The 16,756-nt window shown below is 32.7% G+C and overlaps 1 protein-coding gene across 2 annotated transcripts in view; it reads left to right on the forward strand.

Annotated features, from left to right (window-relative positions):
• The window catches only part of LOC123720677, a 44,520-nt gene extending 28,657 nt beyond the window's left edge, over positions 1-15,863 (forward strand). For both annotated transcript variants that reach the window (XM_045677382.1, XM_045677383.1), the window contains exon 2: positions 10,300-15,863. In XM_045677382.1, coding sequence (XP_045533338.1) covers positions 10,345-12,639 — 2,295 coding nt within the window. In that variant the 5' untranslated portion in view covers positions 10,300-10,344 and the 3' untranslated portion in view covers positions 12,640-15,863. The remainder of the gene's footprint in view (positions 1-10,299) is intronic.
• The last annotated feature ends 893 nt before the right edge of the window (positions 15,864-16,756 follow it).

Consider the following 16,756-nt stretch of genomic DNA (forward strand, 5'->3'; position numbering starts at 1 on the left):
AACAACGTTCGTACATTATCAAGCATCTAATAAACCATTACAAACTTTTATTATTTATTACCCGTCCAAAGAACTTAAGTTTCTGCTCAAAAGCTCACTCTATATTCCTAAGTACACCTCCGTAAGTGGGCCTCTAAGTAAACTCATAAAAGTAGCTAAAATACTTTCAACCTAATCCTCTCACTTAAAAATAACAGCCTCTTAAAGATAGGCTCTCGAGGATCGGTTAATAAAAATAGATTTTCCAATACAGCCAACTCCTCACGGCGAACGTAATAACATCTTTGGGTTATGATAATGATGTGACGATATCAACCCATCTGGTTTCACTCTCATACGTGTGTTGCTCTACAAAAGGTATAAGTTTCCTTACGATACGGATGGATTTTCTACTAACGATGCCAGAGATGTAGGTATTTGCTTTTTGTAAGCAATATTGTATTATAACTGGATATAAAACTTAATGAAATATTTCATAAGATTTAGTTTTGATCTGACAAGAAACACCTAATGAAGAAGTGGAAGTAGGTGAATTTGTATTATTAGGGACTTCAAGATAATACGCCACATGTGTGAAAAGCTTTACGTCAATGTAAATTGAATAAGAAGTGTTACAAGTTCAGTAGGATTGAAGTTTGATATTTTTATTGAATTAATGGCCACATGATAACCTTTGGTTTAATTGAATTTGCAAATATTTAATACAATCAATAAACTAAAAATACCTTGATACTTGATTTTCTTTTTCCAGCAATTAGTTTCGATTTCTATTCAAAAATCATTACCGATACAAATATACAGCTATTTAATATATATATATATAGCTAGTTGAATTAGGAACAAATCACGTTAGTACAAACAATGGCTCAATTGTACGGTATTAGGGATGAATCAATTAATTTGCAGGGATTACTCTGTAGTCTCAAAATTATTATTCATAGCTATTGTTTCTACTGTATTGTTCTGATTAACCTATACATTTCATGTTTTTTTATAACATTCTAATTTGACAGGTAAACCATTTTGCAAAAAAACGGGCACCTATGAAAATTTCGGTTGTAAGGTCCATTTCAGTTTATTAATCCTAATACTTTCATGTAAATTAATACGCGTGAAGTGAATTCTAGGATTTTTAATGATAATTTGGTGAATAATTTAAACCGAATTACACGGCCAAGCAATAAGAAGTGGTCGTCAATAAAGACAAGACTTTTTTTAATTAATTAAAGTTACAGCTGTAACAAGTGTAGGCCACACTTACCAAACTCACAGCTTGAATTCTTCTGGGCATGCCTTCCATGATGTTTTTAATAACGTTTTTGACAGCCTGGCCCGGGTGCTAACTTCTGATATTGGCAGCCAAACACCTCCTCATGCCGCCCATAAGCTATTTTCTACTCCTCTTAATTTTTTAAGGATCGTCTTCGTGACTCAGCATAAAGTGGTCATCTCTTCGTTCCGTGTATCATTTTCTTCCTGAAACGGGTCTTTTTTGACCAGCTACAATTCGCCGCCTAGACACGCAGGTTTGCGAACATCCTTCTTCAAGGAGTGTAATTTTACCGGCCCTTATTGCTTTATCAGTCATATCAGAAAGTAGTATTTAATGTAAAACGATTTTTTTTTATTGGTATATCCTTAAAGTTTTGTAAGTTTAGTAATCCGTAAAAATGTTTCAGCAACTAGCGACCTAATTTTAAAATAATGATTAGTTTCCTTTGGTTCATTTCAAAATTTAAATTTGGAAAGTAAAAACGGTGAAAGCATAATGCCAGGATACTATACATAATATGCCTATTTTTTTCATAAGCGGTAAAATTGTCTTACCTCATTTTTGGAATTTCAATTATAAAGTGGCAGGCAAGTTAAAATTGCCCTATTGTTTTACAGAATTTAACATTGTTAGCTTGAAACGTTAATTAAGAAAAATTATACTTGTAGGAACAATTTCAAAATGAATATGACGGAGTATTATATGTATAATAAGGAGCTCTTCAATCAAATGTTTTCACATCACGTTCTTCTTTTAATAATGTTTATCTATTTTTGCCGTTATTTGAATGGTAAATTTTATATCTTTATTATGCGTAACTTTTGTTTCTACTGTATTGTTCGGATGAATTATACACTCTTCGGATATCTTATTACTTACGGTGTATTTTATGTTAAAATCATTATAAGAGTAGGTTTTGAGGTATAAATAATACTTAAGTATAAAAAAATAATTGTTTATTGCGTTAGTATGAAAATTGCCGTTTTTAAATACAGTGGAAAGCAAATAATGTTTTATGTCCCGATCGAATAATTTATCACTTCATGAATGTTTGAAAAACCAAATCAATCTTTAGTCAAATTTTTGTTGGGGGAATCCAAGCGGGATTCTATGACTTAAATTGCTTAGTCTGGAGTTCCACTTCGTTAACGTCCTCTATCTACCATAAGATTCTGGCCTAGTTACTGATTTAATTGACTGCATGTGTCATCGTTAAAACACTATAGAATAATTGTGGAACATTAATCCATATTTTGTTAAATGGATTAGTACGTCTGTCTTAGTTGCATCTGTTATGTGACGAGTAATATATAGAACCCACTTAGCTGTTTATAGCTTTATTCATATTTCGAGGAATATTTTTTTAATTATAGACTTTCAACTCTCATCAATAAAGTTAATATTTTCATGCTAATTACTTTCGTTTACGCTTCATGAACGTTCCAAAATTCCTATTTTAATTCAAATTTTATAGTTAATAAAGGAAAAGTTAATTAATATTTAGAGTTGATCTGATTAAGAAATTTTAATGAATGTGAATAATCCCTCTGACCTAATTAGTTTAAATTAAATATTTAATCTAAGCCCCGATGCATTAATAGAAATTGAGAGTTACAACTTTGCTTAGTTATGTAATTGAATAAAATGGTTAGTCTGAAAAAAGCCAAAAGTACCGAAAATTTTCCTTATCTTTTAAACTACTTAAGTTCAGTTTAATTTTATCAATGTTTATCTTATAGGAAAACTTATTGTCAATGAAGCACACATTTATTTATAGGCTAATTACTTTCCTATACGGTTTTCCGAAACGGTTATTATTTTGCCAGGAACCCTGGATCCATGCGCACATACCATAAAATCTTTACGGAAGCGTTAATACCAACATTAGTTTTTTTTTTGTTTTTAAACGCGCTATCTATAAATCACTTACGACTCGTGGCAATTACGACTGGTATTTTAATTTAAAAGTCGTTAATAATATATTAACAACCGAAGCTTTGGAAAGTTGACCTTTCTTTATGTCTCACAATTAAAATCGTTATCCTTCTGTAATTATTTTCAATTATTTATGAATTTAATGTTTACCGTAATATTCCTCTAATAGTGGTATTAATGATGACACTTACAACCTATGTAGTAACGCAGAGAAGTTTTTTTCTGTTTTTACAAATATTACAATTTATTATTATATATTTACCATTAAGGTAATAAGAAAATATAAAAATTGTGATGAAACCCATTTGCCACAAATGCAGCTTTTTAGTAAGCCCGTTTGGTTCGCCGCTAAGCGGTAATGTTTGAAGTCTCCATTCCAGTCTAGACGCTCCCTACAGCTTTCATTTCATACTAAATTGCATTACCATTTAGCAACCACACGAGCGAAAATAAAGTAAAGAAATGGAAATGAGTCTGGAAGAAGCTTAAAGAATCTTTCAAAAGTCAAAATATCAAAGTGTTTCAATTATCTTTAGAGTATTGGCTCTGTTTGAGGAGCATAAAAAGGAAACTTTTGTTATATAGTGTTAGTGTGTAGTGTATAGTGTTCTCCAAGCTTTCTTGCCCACCTTAGCATATCTTTATTGAGACTGGCTTTATGTTGTCCAGGAGATAGTATAGTGTATAATGTTTTGTCTATTCCATAACTCTTATACTACGATAGGACGGATATCCGACACGACCGCATTATCTAATTTGCTTTCCAAGGCGTATTCAAATACCGCCAACATCAAAACTTAGGATAACAATTGAAATTTATTAAATTGAAATTGCCTATTTTTAGTGTTCGATACCGGGATTCGAACCTCATATTCTGCAGTAGAACAAGCATACACAGGATTGCCCACCATTGCTTGGCATTGCATGCGTGCATATGACGTTTAAAAAAGACAGAATTTTTGATAGATTACGATATTGTTTCCCTTAAACTGTACGCCACGTTAAACAATTTTATCGTTGTTGAATAAGTTTTGTCGAGTAGATACGATACGATGTTGTCCTTTGATACATAAAATATTTTCTATGTGAATCATACTTTGCTTTCTCAGCGCGATCCTATATCGCAATACGGAATTTTTTTTTTATTGAATACACCACATTCGTACTTCTCCTATTAAGCTGCTTTCCATAATCCCATTTATTTCACGCTGTGTTAGATAGTTAAAATCACAGCAACGGATTAATGGTCAGGTGGCAGCCGTATTAAAAGTGATGGAAAACTTTTCACCGAATACGTGAGTCAATTTTCCCGCAGCGAAGTTTCGATCGGCTTAAGTTGTCAACGCCGGCTACCGTAGATAAGAGCTATCGCACGCGACGCCCAAAAGAGCAATTATTACTTCAGTCGATTTTCATTTCTTTACTACTTTTATGTTATACTAGTGGCTACACACAAAGATCTAATGAGAGTATAAGTGGGGAAACTGAGTCCACAAACCATGTTATACTAGTGGTTTTAGATTTCTGCAATTAAATCAATTTAATTCTAAATAATACTTCTAGCTGACCACCATTACATATTACATTTATGAACTGCACTCAACATTGTGTAATCTATTTGCAGATATTGTTATGAAACCAGTAGAATTATATACTCACGTAAGCTAAAAGAATCATTTTGTTTGTAAGCAAAATTTACCTACCTTCTGTGCATAACGCTCTTTGTCGAATCTTCGCTTACCGTAGAAGTGAAGTAAATCGCTTCTCCATTAGACCAATACTCCTTTTAAAGTTGAAGCCATGTAATGTTTGAGTATTGGTTCCATGAAAGCATTTGTTTGGACATTATTATTTATAAATGAAAATTGTAGATTTCTTAGTGTTTTATTTTATGTTTTACTCAATCAATCACTTCGTTGTATTATGAATTGCAGCATTGTCACTAGAACTGAGGCTAAGCTACAGAAGCAAGTCTAAGTGCGAACTATTTCTTTCATAATTGAAAATCCAGTGACCATTTCATAGATCGAACAGTTATTTCAGCAGAAATTTTTTAAATGTCTTAAACTTAGTTTTTTGTAGAACGGGCAAGAGACTCACCTGATGTTAAGTGTTACCGCTGCCCATGGATACTCTCAATGCCAGAGAGCTCGCGAGTGCGTTGTCGGCCTTTTTTTTAATTGGTACGCTCTTACCTTGAAGGACTCTAGTTGAATTGGTTCAGAAATATTTCAGTAAGCAGCTGGTTCCACATAGTAGCGGTGCGCGGCAAAAACTACCTTGAAAAACGCTTGTAGAACGGCGGTCGTCGAGGTGATACGGAATTTCGTATTCTGCCTTGACGTCCGATGATAAAACTTAGTCGCAGGTAATCATTCGAAAAATTCATATTCTATCGTAACGTGAATTATTCTTCGTAATATTAGCATTCGTGTTTATTAGCCCTCTGGGAAAAACTACTAGAGTACATGCAATTTCTTACAGTTTTATCACTTCACTCAAACATGCTTTATTACAGGCTTTTAAAGGATCAAGATCCTATGCATATTCTATGTATACTGTACCTTAAAGCTAACCTTAGGCATGTTATCTGTAACAATCCGTAGCAGTGGTGAATATAGCGGGGGAATCAGATCAGCATTGATTATACGAGTCACCGGAGAGCGGAATCATTGATGAGGCCCGGACGTGTTCGCTTTCGACCTCGTGTTTGTTCCTCACTGCATCAATTGAAATAGGATTTGGTCCTGCGCGGTCATACATGAAAATGTTATTATTACGGAAGGCGTTTGAAAAATGTTTACAGCATCATAGTTTAGTATTAGAACCTCTATTACGCTTAGAACACAGCGGATACGGAGGTCAAGTGTTCGATTATCAGTAAAATTTAAATTGATTATTTGACACTTTAAAAAAAATAATGTATCAAACGCATATGTCAACGCTATTGGAGATTTACTTCAGGTAATAACTGAATTATCTTAAGAAAAGGTTTACATTTAAAAACCGTATGTGTGGTCAAAGAGGTAGTATTAATTCTACCTTTTCCTATACTTAAAATAATAAATATTGCCCTACACAATGATAACCACTGTATACTAATTATACAGCCAGTGGTTACAATAAACTATTAAAAAAGGGAATTCTAAATTTTAATAAATATAACAAACATACAAAATCCGACTATCCCCACATCGTATTAAACGTGAACGAATAGAATTCCCCTGCGATTTCGTGAGAATATAATTTATTACAACCTCACGAAAATAAGTATATTACCTAATTATATTGATATAAAAACATACACAGCTCCGAGCGTTTACCTTACATAAGATACGTTTAATAATTCACCCCAAGCACCGAAAGCCGTAGGCGTCCGCCGTGATCAGAAATTTGAGAGTTGAGGGGTGAGATGAGTTTTAATCTTACAACTTTTGCTGTCCGTGTCACTCTAAACTCACTTCGATTAACGGGGAATTACTTTGGAAGTCTATATGAAAAGGGACGTTTGATATTGCACTCGCCTAACGATGAAGGGAGGTTATTCTTAGTATTAACAGCGCTTGGTTTAAAAATATATATGGTGCAAAAATAGCAATGACATTTACATACATGCCTATTTATTAATACTTCGTTCCATTACTAGTACTAGTACTATGAAATCAAGTCACTTTTATCAATAGAGAGGCCACGGATGACCTTCAAACGATCTCTTCTAGGCTATCCTAGTGAGACCAACGGATAAGGGAAAGTGCAAAAAAAATGCGTTACTAAGTCAATATTAATTATAAAACAAATTGTATAATAACATAGATTATTGAAAGAAAACACTTTTTTAACCGGATTAACCGCTGTAAAGCACGCGAAACGTCGGAAAAAGAAAAAAAATGTTATCTAAAAGCTATGTTAACAAAAGACAACATATTAAACTATTTTGTATACATCCTTAAAACCGTATGGCTAAAATATATTTATATATATAAAGAATTACAGGCAATACAGTTTTAAGGCTATATATATATATATATATAAAACAAAATAATAAGTAAAAAACGTTTATAAATTTTATTCTTGTATTTATTCTACTCGTGTTAATTATATTTAGTATTATACACCGACAAGAAATCTGCTCAAGCATATTAATCATTATTTCTATTTCACCACATTATTTTTAGATCCGAATAAAGATTCGGGGTAAAAGAGGACAAATAAGAGAAATCTCCGAAATTTCAAGAGATACAAAAAACAGCTTCCCCGCAGTATAATGTATGTGATGCATTATTTATAGTATTGGCCGACCCATTTCATTCCCTACCTATTGTTTGTATTGTACCTTAGCCTTGCCGATATTTGAGCGTGAGGTTTGAAATGGAGATACGTATTCGACGTACACAAATATAGGCCTAATTCAATGATAATATTAGGTTTGTAAACTATACGTGGACCAGATTGAGTTCAAATTACGAAGATTGACATTGCGGTTGTGGTTTAATTAACTTTATGAAATTAGAATGTTAATCGTGTAATTAAACAGCGGATGTTTTGTTTAGAAGTAACTACCCGATTAAACGCGTTTAATTATCATAATTGTGTATTGCTTATAGTATTCATGCGTATAGGTTTACGTTGATATGGTTTGTACTCAAGTAAATAAAAGAAAAATGTTTAGTCAATATAAAATATTAATAAATTGAATATTGCTCACTTCCATGCTTACCATTTAATCTTACATAACGTTATGCTTCATTTATTTTATGCAATTATAGAAACATATATTTATGACAAGAAAATCTTTTTTGAAATATACCGCAAATACCTATTTCCATTAGTACTTATAAATTATTCAAGGGCATCTGATCCTACACTTTCTCAGACAACCAATCTATCTTAGCGATCCCGTCTGGAATCCTAAAAATTCCTAATGTCTTATTACATTCTACCAAACGAATTCATAGTTGGCACTGGAATCACATGAATATAAGAAATAAGGCTGTTTTGACAAAAAAACAACCCTCTTTTCCGAATAACTGCGTTCAGTACGGCCGTATGGACGTTTTTATGATATTCCTTACATTCGTTGCCCGTTTTAGCAAAATATACTTATTTTGTGTACCTATTTATGTTTCTTGCTGACAGAGGGAGCGTAACAACGCTCTTGTTAGTATTGACTCGATTCACTTAACTTGTTGTTTTATTATTTAAAGAGTAAATATAATATTGTTTATGATACCGTTACTTATTAAGAATTACATTAGTTATAATGACTGTACATGTTTCTTTAAATTGAACAGATCCTTTTTTAAATGATAGACAAAATGTAGTACATATTTTACTAACTATAGACTGCGGCATCCTTCGGCCATGAATTCGATGTGAAATTGAAGGATTCAAAGAACGCAATATATTCGTCGTTGAATATGAAAATACATAAAATATTACATACACTTACATATTATTCAATATAAAATAATTTTGGCGTAATTTAAACAAGCTTATATTAACTAATTATCAATTAACAAGACTATCATTTTAAATCTATAATTATATTATGTAAGTAGGCTTATCCAAGATAATAGTAGATTGAGCATGAACTAATTAATTTCAGTATTAATTAAGTCGACGGCTCATTTCAATATGTCGAGATAATGGGTCGAATTGTTTTCTTCGTTGAAAGGCGAATTGATACAATTCCATACATTTCATCAGTGTAATCGTAATCCGATGAAATATAAGAATTATATATCAGATTTTATGATTGAGTTTTTGAACTCTTCGTGTACAATTAATTGTAATTCAAGTATTCCATAACAATAATTATTTTATCATATTTATATCATTTTATATGTTTGAATATATTACCGCTGTTTGTATCTTAGATAAATGAAAAAAAGAGATAGATTCAAAGAAAAGGTTGTGAAATGCGTATAATAAAGCTGATTTATATAGAAATCTTAATTCAGACTGCTTATTTGAATGTGTACTCATAATGTAACCGAGTGTTTTACAAAACAGTATAAAAATATCTCATTAATCGACTCTAATTTCCTATTTTTATTGATAATAAAACTCTAATTTTAATTAATTTCAAATAATGGAACAAATATTGCAAATGATAGAAAAACTACAATAACATTAACACAAGCCTATTCACGCCCTTTATAGGGTTTTCACACCCTTACTCATAAATAAACTCTTAATTATCAGTTATTAATACTATTGTAACCTGTTTAGTGTAGATTAAAGTTATATATAATACCTTACGTATGATTTATATAGTTAATACACTGCATGTTTACTCATAGAGTAAAATTGAGGGATTTCGATTCTCTGTTTCTCGCCTGCCTGATATCTTGTGGAAGTAGGTCGCTAATCATTAACGCTCTGAGTGAGCTCTTGACAGTTTGTCACCTTTACTTAAGTCTCAACGCTCTAATGGAAAAACGTACTACAAAATACGAATATACGTGTGTGGTAAATGATTTTGCAGACTCTAAGCTCTTATATATAAGCTTTGACTATGTAGAATTAGATAGACTATGTAGGTCATTCTGACCATCAACAGTTTGAGTTCAAAAATTAATGGAATTTACTATATTAATTTTATTATGTATGATATATTACGAAATGGTATTTCGAAATATGAATATTTAAAATTTCTTTAAAAAAATATTAAACTGAAACGTACCGTAACGTACCCTTGTCAATGTCTATAGCGCATTTAGTTTTAATTTATCACTGAAAAATACAAAATAACTTAATTAATAAGGCTAAAATTGCTTTGGTCGTTTACACAAAAGCTCATCAATTCGTGTTGTCTTAAAAATCATAAGGTTAAACTTATTTTTGGCGAAGTTTCCTCTGTTATAATGAATCCTTTTTAAAGCAAAGCAAGTTATACCAATATTAATTATAGTAGATACCCATTACATATTTTAAAACTTTTTATATGATCGCAACTTGAAGTATATTCCAAGCAGATGGTCCAAATTTTTCTATTGATCTCAGATAACAAAGCAAAACCATTCAAGTATAAAAACAATACTCCACGAAAAAAATAATAGCTATATTTTATTTTCATTTCTTTGTTTCAGATAATGAAAGCGTTTGTTGCTGTTTCACGGATGCCTTGAGGCAATATGAAATTTAAACGGAGTCTAGACGTGCGGCTGATCGCCCTGTGGAGCACTTGTATACTGGTCCCGGCTATCGCTTGCCCCTCCCAGTGTGTTTGCAAGTGGAAAAACGGCAAACGATATGTCGAGTGCACAGACAAAGATTTAAAAGCAATCCCCGATTCGCTAGACTCCGAAACACAAGTATTAGACTTCACGGGCAATGATTTGCAAGTCCTACAAAAGGAGGCATTCCACAAACTCGGCTTGTTAGACTTACAGAAAATATATCTCCAGAGATGTCGGTTGCAGAAAATCGATAACTTCGCCTTTAGGGGCCTCGCCAATTTAGTCGAGTTAGATCTATCCAATAATTACATCACAGTCGTCCCATCCAGCAACTTTGTCTTTTTTCCATCCCTAATGAGACTCTCTTTGAACAACAATCCTATAACGAATATAAAAACTCACTGCTTCCAACATCTGTCCTATCTGAATACATTAGAGTTGAGCAATTGTAAAATTGAAAGTATAGAAGCAGAGGCTTTCGCTGGATTGAAGCACTTGGAATGGCTCCGACTGAATGGTAATAGGCTATCAAATATTCAAGGCGATAATTTGTTTCCCGATACGTTGCGGGGTATCGATCTGGAAAGTAATAATTGGAATTGTGACTGTCATTTGCGAGATTTACATAGCTGGCTATCGAGTTTCAATATGCCACACGCCGTCGAGCCGATTTGCTCGCAACCTGACCGGCTGAAAAAACGCACAATCACAAGTGTCGATGAATTCGATTTAGCGTGCTTGCCAAAAATTTCACCAACTCTATCGTTTATAGAGACGAATATTGGAAATAATATAACCCTGGAATGTATAGTCAAGGCTGTGCCCGAGGCAAAAATACAATGGTTTTATCAAGGACAACTTATACGCAATTACTCGACGTCTGCCGCCGAGCCTCACCATGTTTTCTACGTTGAGAACGGAGTTATCGACAAAAAAAGTGAACTGTACATTTACAACATCGGTAATGATGATAATGGAACCTACTCTTGTATAGCCGAGAATACAGCTGGAAGGATTCGAACGAATTATACAATCAAAGTTCTTATTAAAGAAGAACCAGTTGTAATCGTGGTTACATTTCCCCATAGACACTTAGTAGTGATTATAACAGTGATATTCCTAATAATTGTACTATTTATCGTTATAATAACGGTCGTATTATTAAAATTTAAAACGGATACAAGGAGTCGCAAAAAGAAGGAAAGTGGGAAGGACGTCGCGTTATGTAATCAAATTTTGCCTTCCAGTCGAGGTAATGGCTCTTTGCCTAAAAATAACGGCAGCGTAATAGTGAACGCACATTCGCACCACTCATTGCATTATACAGTGCAAACAAACCGAGAATTCGAGTCGAACGACACGTATCAAAGCAATAACATGAAAGGCTTTGTAGACAGAAATCCCGACCTAATTAGCGATGCGGAAACGGTTGCAAACAACGCTCAGAATGAGAATACAGTGTTATCGGTGTACAAAACACAAACCGGAACCGATGGCTTTGAGGAAGAGACTACGTTTACTGCCCCATCCGTACAAAGACAAGTCACCTGGCAAGACCAGCAAACCGTTAACAGTATGAGTCTACCACAAAACGCAATGTACCAACATTCGGCTGACGTTCATCTTAATCCTGGCTGCTTTTTAGACAGTGATGGGTATCCCTTTGACTACGGCCTACCTAAACACCCATGTCGAGCGCCAATGATGTCTAATTATGCCGTAGTCGGTCCCTTTTACCAAACACTGCCTCATAATAGACCAAAAGGTCAAAAGCTCGCTTGTAAGTTCACTAAAGACACAGAATTTAACGTGACTCCACCCCCTTGTGGTAACTTCGAGATATTTGACGGGACAAATGTGCGACGTACTTTAGAGGGATACCCAGTTCCTCGCAACCGCCAAATTGCTTTTGTAGGAAACGGGACAGTGTATTATAATGAAGAATTCGTGCCATCACCGCCCGAAGGTTATAAACCCGAGCCAGTGCAGTGTTGCGCCACCCAAGAGCCATGTGCAGCTTGGAACCCGAAAGGAACGTGTGCTGTCATGGTTCCAATGGGAATAGAAGCGCCAGGTAGGTGTTACCAAGTGGAAACTCGGTGTGTAGATACCCAAACGTCAGATACACGAGTACCGGGGGAAGGTACGGAAAACGTTCTAAAACCACTGCCACAAGTAGCTAAATGCGCGTCTGATATATGTTCGGAAAGCCCTGACGAGGGGTATGTGGGGGACGCTAACGACATCTGACGACGACGGCGTAACGATAACGCGTAAACAGGGCAATTTAGACGCTACCGAAGTGATAAAGCGACTGAGTATGAATAGTTTTGTATATATAAAGTGTGTACAGTGCACGATCCATTTGCGTTCCGTTTAATGTGGGTTGTTTGATTGAATTAATCACTTGTGAACTACAATTAGCAAAGGTGTCTAGTCAAGAACTGTGTTAGTATTTTTTGATAATGATATGTGTATGCTAATTTTTGTAATTATGACAAACTTGTGCCAAGTTCGAAATAATAGTTAAGAATAAAATGCGCCTAAACTATTTGTTATGATTTCTGTTATTGCACTTGAGAGAAAATTGGGTTTTTAAAATGAAATATTGCAGACTCCGGAATTCTGTTGCAGACTGTTTCAAAACATTTTCTATTGTTCTCATTTTTAGTTGTATCGTAAGGAACTTTGTTAGAGCCTTCTAGTCTGGAATTATTTTAAGAGAAAAATCTTATGAGTGTCAAGTATATTCGTAGATTTTTATACTAAGTAAATATTTGTTTTCACTAGATAACAAAATACAGTTTTAATTAAAATATACATAATTTGATTCTCAAATAGTTTTAAATACATTATGATAATTCCTCATCTTTCTACTTTTTAATATTCACGCGGACCCTTGGATTCTTAAACTAAATAGTTATATATTAAGTGTAAATAATAAATATACAATATTATAATGTAAATATTAGATTTTATTACATCTCCAAATGGAATCGAATAGCGAAAGCCTGTTCACATCATTCGCACTAAAATTATATTAGCTGAATTCATATTATGATCATAAATTGATTATATTAATTAGTATGTTATGATTTTCAAATACATACATGAATTGAATAAATTTATAGCGTGAAATTATTATGATTCGCTAGCGATTCCACCAATTTGTCGTATTTGAATTACATAGATAATGTAAGTAACAAGTTTACTACATTATAGTTTGAATACATAATATTGTTTGTACGATTAATGGTTTCACTTAATAATAACCTTATATTTAATGGTCCTCATGATTTTGTTTTCACCGGGCCAGATATGGTTGTGACACATGTATTCTCTCACTAAAATTTAATACATTCCTTTTTTACCATTTAGAATCTATAAAAAACTGTTATATTACCTACATAAAGGTAAAAGTATTTTTTAAATAAAATAAAGTAATTTGTAACTAAATTACTTACATATTTATTTCTGATCCTCGCCTATAGTCGGTATTATGAAACATGTATCAAATTCAATTCAAGTTCTGCTTAAACATTTTTCTATACGAAATTTTCTCTTAAGAAATTAAACAAAATACGTACGTAATATATAAATAAAACATTCAATATTATTTATTACGAATTAAGTTAACTTATTTACAGGTTTTTAAATGTAAATTTCATTATGAATCAAGAACTTAAATTTACTTGCAATCTTGTGAAATTGAATCGGATAAATTATTAATATAACCGATTTTAGTATGATTGGTGTGAATAGGCATAGTAAATCGATATCAGGGTACCTCCCATACGTTAGATAGAGCGTTCCTGACATCTCCTTGGTTGGAAGGTTTATTTTAATAGTGTATTTAATCATAATATTAATTTAAAAATTATCTGTCTCCAGAGGTCTAATTATTGAATTTTATCAAAGTTTTATTGTACGAAACTGATATATTATATAGTTTAAAACCACTACTAGCAAAATATTAGTTACACTTTTTATATTTAAAAAATCCCTAAGGTATATTAACCATAGCCCCTAGTTGCTATAGACTAACAACTGAACTCAGTTGTCATAACTACTACGTTTATAATAGAAACTTAGAGTTTAGGTATCCTCTTCATAACCAGCTTATACAATATTAAAGGTCTATGGAACAAGTCACAACTCGATACAGGGGACTGCCATTGATTGTTTATTAACATTTACCAAAGTACCTTATTGTCAATTGTTTTTCATAGATAAACGTTTCTTCGTATAAACCTAACAATACCCTACAATATTCTCGACGAAGTAGGAAATTTATACGAAAATTGAAAGTTTTCTCCGAAGTAAAATATCTTACCGAATACAATATCACAATATTCCGACAAAACTTTGTAAATGCACCTTGTTGAGACTCCTATATTAGTATACGAACCCGGGAGATGTCTGTAAACGACTGAATAGGGAAATAATGTATGATATCTTTTGTAAGAAGACAATTTCTTTTCATATATTTTGTATCATGAATAGCAATAATAATGTAATGTAACGCGAACAATCAAGGGCAGAAGTGATGTTTTATGTTTCGAATATCCAATAATGTTCGATATTTCTCTTGGTTATTGGAGTCATTCTCAAATATTGATACCTTGGAAGAATTTCCTTACAATTAATATTTTAAGGAAAATACTTACACTTCCGTTATTAAAAGATTTTATTAAATTTGATGATAAACAAAAAGCAATATAAGAAGAAATAATGCTGATACTAATCACTTGTGCCGATGACTGTGGTGTATTATCCTAACTTAAGTAGTTCTCGACAGTGGTTACATTTTTAAGTTATGGCTCTCAAAATAACTTAATAAATGCTTCATTATTAATATTCCTAATTTAAGATGGTAAAAATTTAGTTTTTTTTTTACTTTCACTTCCAGTGAACAGTAAATAGTAAATTTACAACCGAGCTACAGGACCTACGATGTAGTGCTACGAAATTATATGGCGAAGCTTTATATAGTTATAATAAGGTAGGCAATGTAATAAGCGATTAATATTCTTTCTTGTAACCTTAAAATTCAAAGGAGTATATTGAATTACTATTTTTTCATAACTAATTCGTAATTATAGTAATCATTGTCGACGAATTTGATAAGATATATAGATGATATTGAAACAGTTGAGTTATATTTATATAAACTTGCCATTGTTTCAATGTTGTTTGTATTTGTACATCTTGGTTATAACTAGTTTTGTCGTAGCAGTATTTTGATACATATGTACCTGTATGCAAAATAAAAGTCTATAACATCAACGCTAATGTTTAAATACTTATACGGCAAACCTGTTTATACTCACAGAGTAAAGTAATAGTGAAGCACGAGGGAATCACTAAGATTCACTATTGCCTTTTCTATTTAACTCAAAGTATTAAATTGGCAGACTGGATAGATTCTCTTGGTACTTAAATAGCACAATATCACAATGTTATTCTTAGCGAGAACAAATGTAGATGTGCATGAATTTGGAATAAAAAGTGTATTTTTAATTATATCTTTTATTTAACAACACTTATTAGCTTAAAAGTAAATCCTTATAAGTCTAATGCCCGCCTTCTACTGCGAGCGGAACGGACCCATTACGGACTCCGCTATATTCGTAACGATGACTTTCATACATGTGATTCCACCAAAGCGGAGACGGCATGTATGAAAGTCATCGTAACGAGAGTAGCGGAGTCCGTAATGGGTCCGTTCCGCTCGTAGTGGAAGGCGGGCATTTGAGTTTCATTTATTGCTTTTCTTCAAAGAAATGTCAAAGAAGCTGTTGTAGTGTTGGAGTTAATTTCAATGCAATATCCTGTTGCGATGTACTGCAGCAGATAAACGATGTAGGACATCCTTTACATCATTCTAATAATAGAAATACGATTTAGTAGAAATAAAAGGATCTGCTTTAACGTATATGTTTATGTTATATAAATACTGCAAAATTATAGAAACACAAACAATGGAATATAGAAAGTAAAAGGAAATAAATTTTATAAAAACAGTCAAGGACAAAGTATTGTCTTAGGTAAACATAGCTTTTACACATTGAAAGAAAACAAATACAATATAAACAATTTTTTTAACCGGATTAAAGCTATTTGTATTATTATAAACTTATAATTATTTTAAATCATTTTAAATTTAAACTTTTCTGCCGTTTCACGTGCTTTACAGCGTGCGTGGTCACGGTGACTGAAGACAAAAGGTGCCTGAAATACAAAAAGTCTAGGACAAAGTATGCGCTGGATTGCGGTGCTTATGGAGTCTATAAAGAAACTCTGGGATCTTCAGTATCAAGAAACAGAATGATTTAAGCAGCTTAAGGTAAAGGTAGGTATGTATTTT

This window comes from Pieris brassicae, chromosome 2 (assembly GCF_905147105.1).
Source record: "Pieris brassicae chromosome 2, ilPieBrab1.1, whole genome shotgun sequence".
In the NCBI taxonomy this organism is placed as follows: domain Eukaryota; kingdom Metazoa; phylum Arthropoda; class Insecta; order Lepidoptera; family Pieridae; genus Pieris; species Pieris brassicae.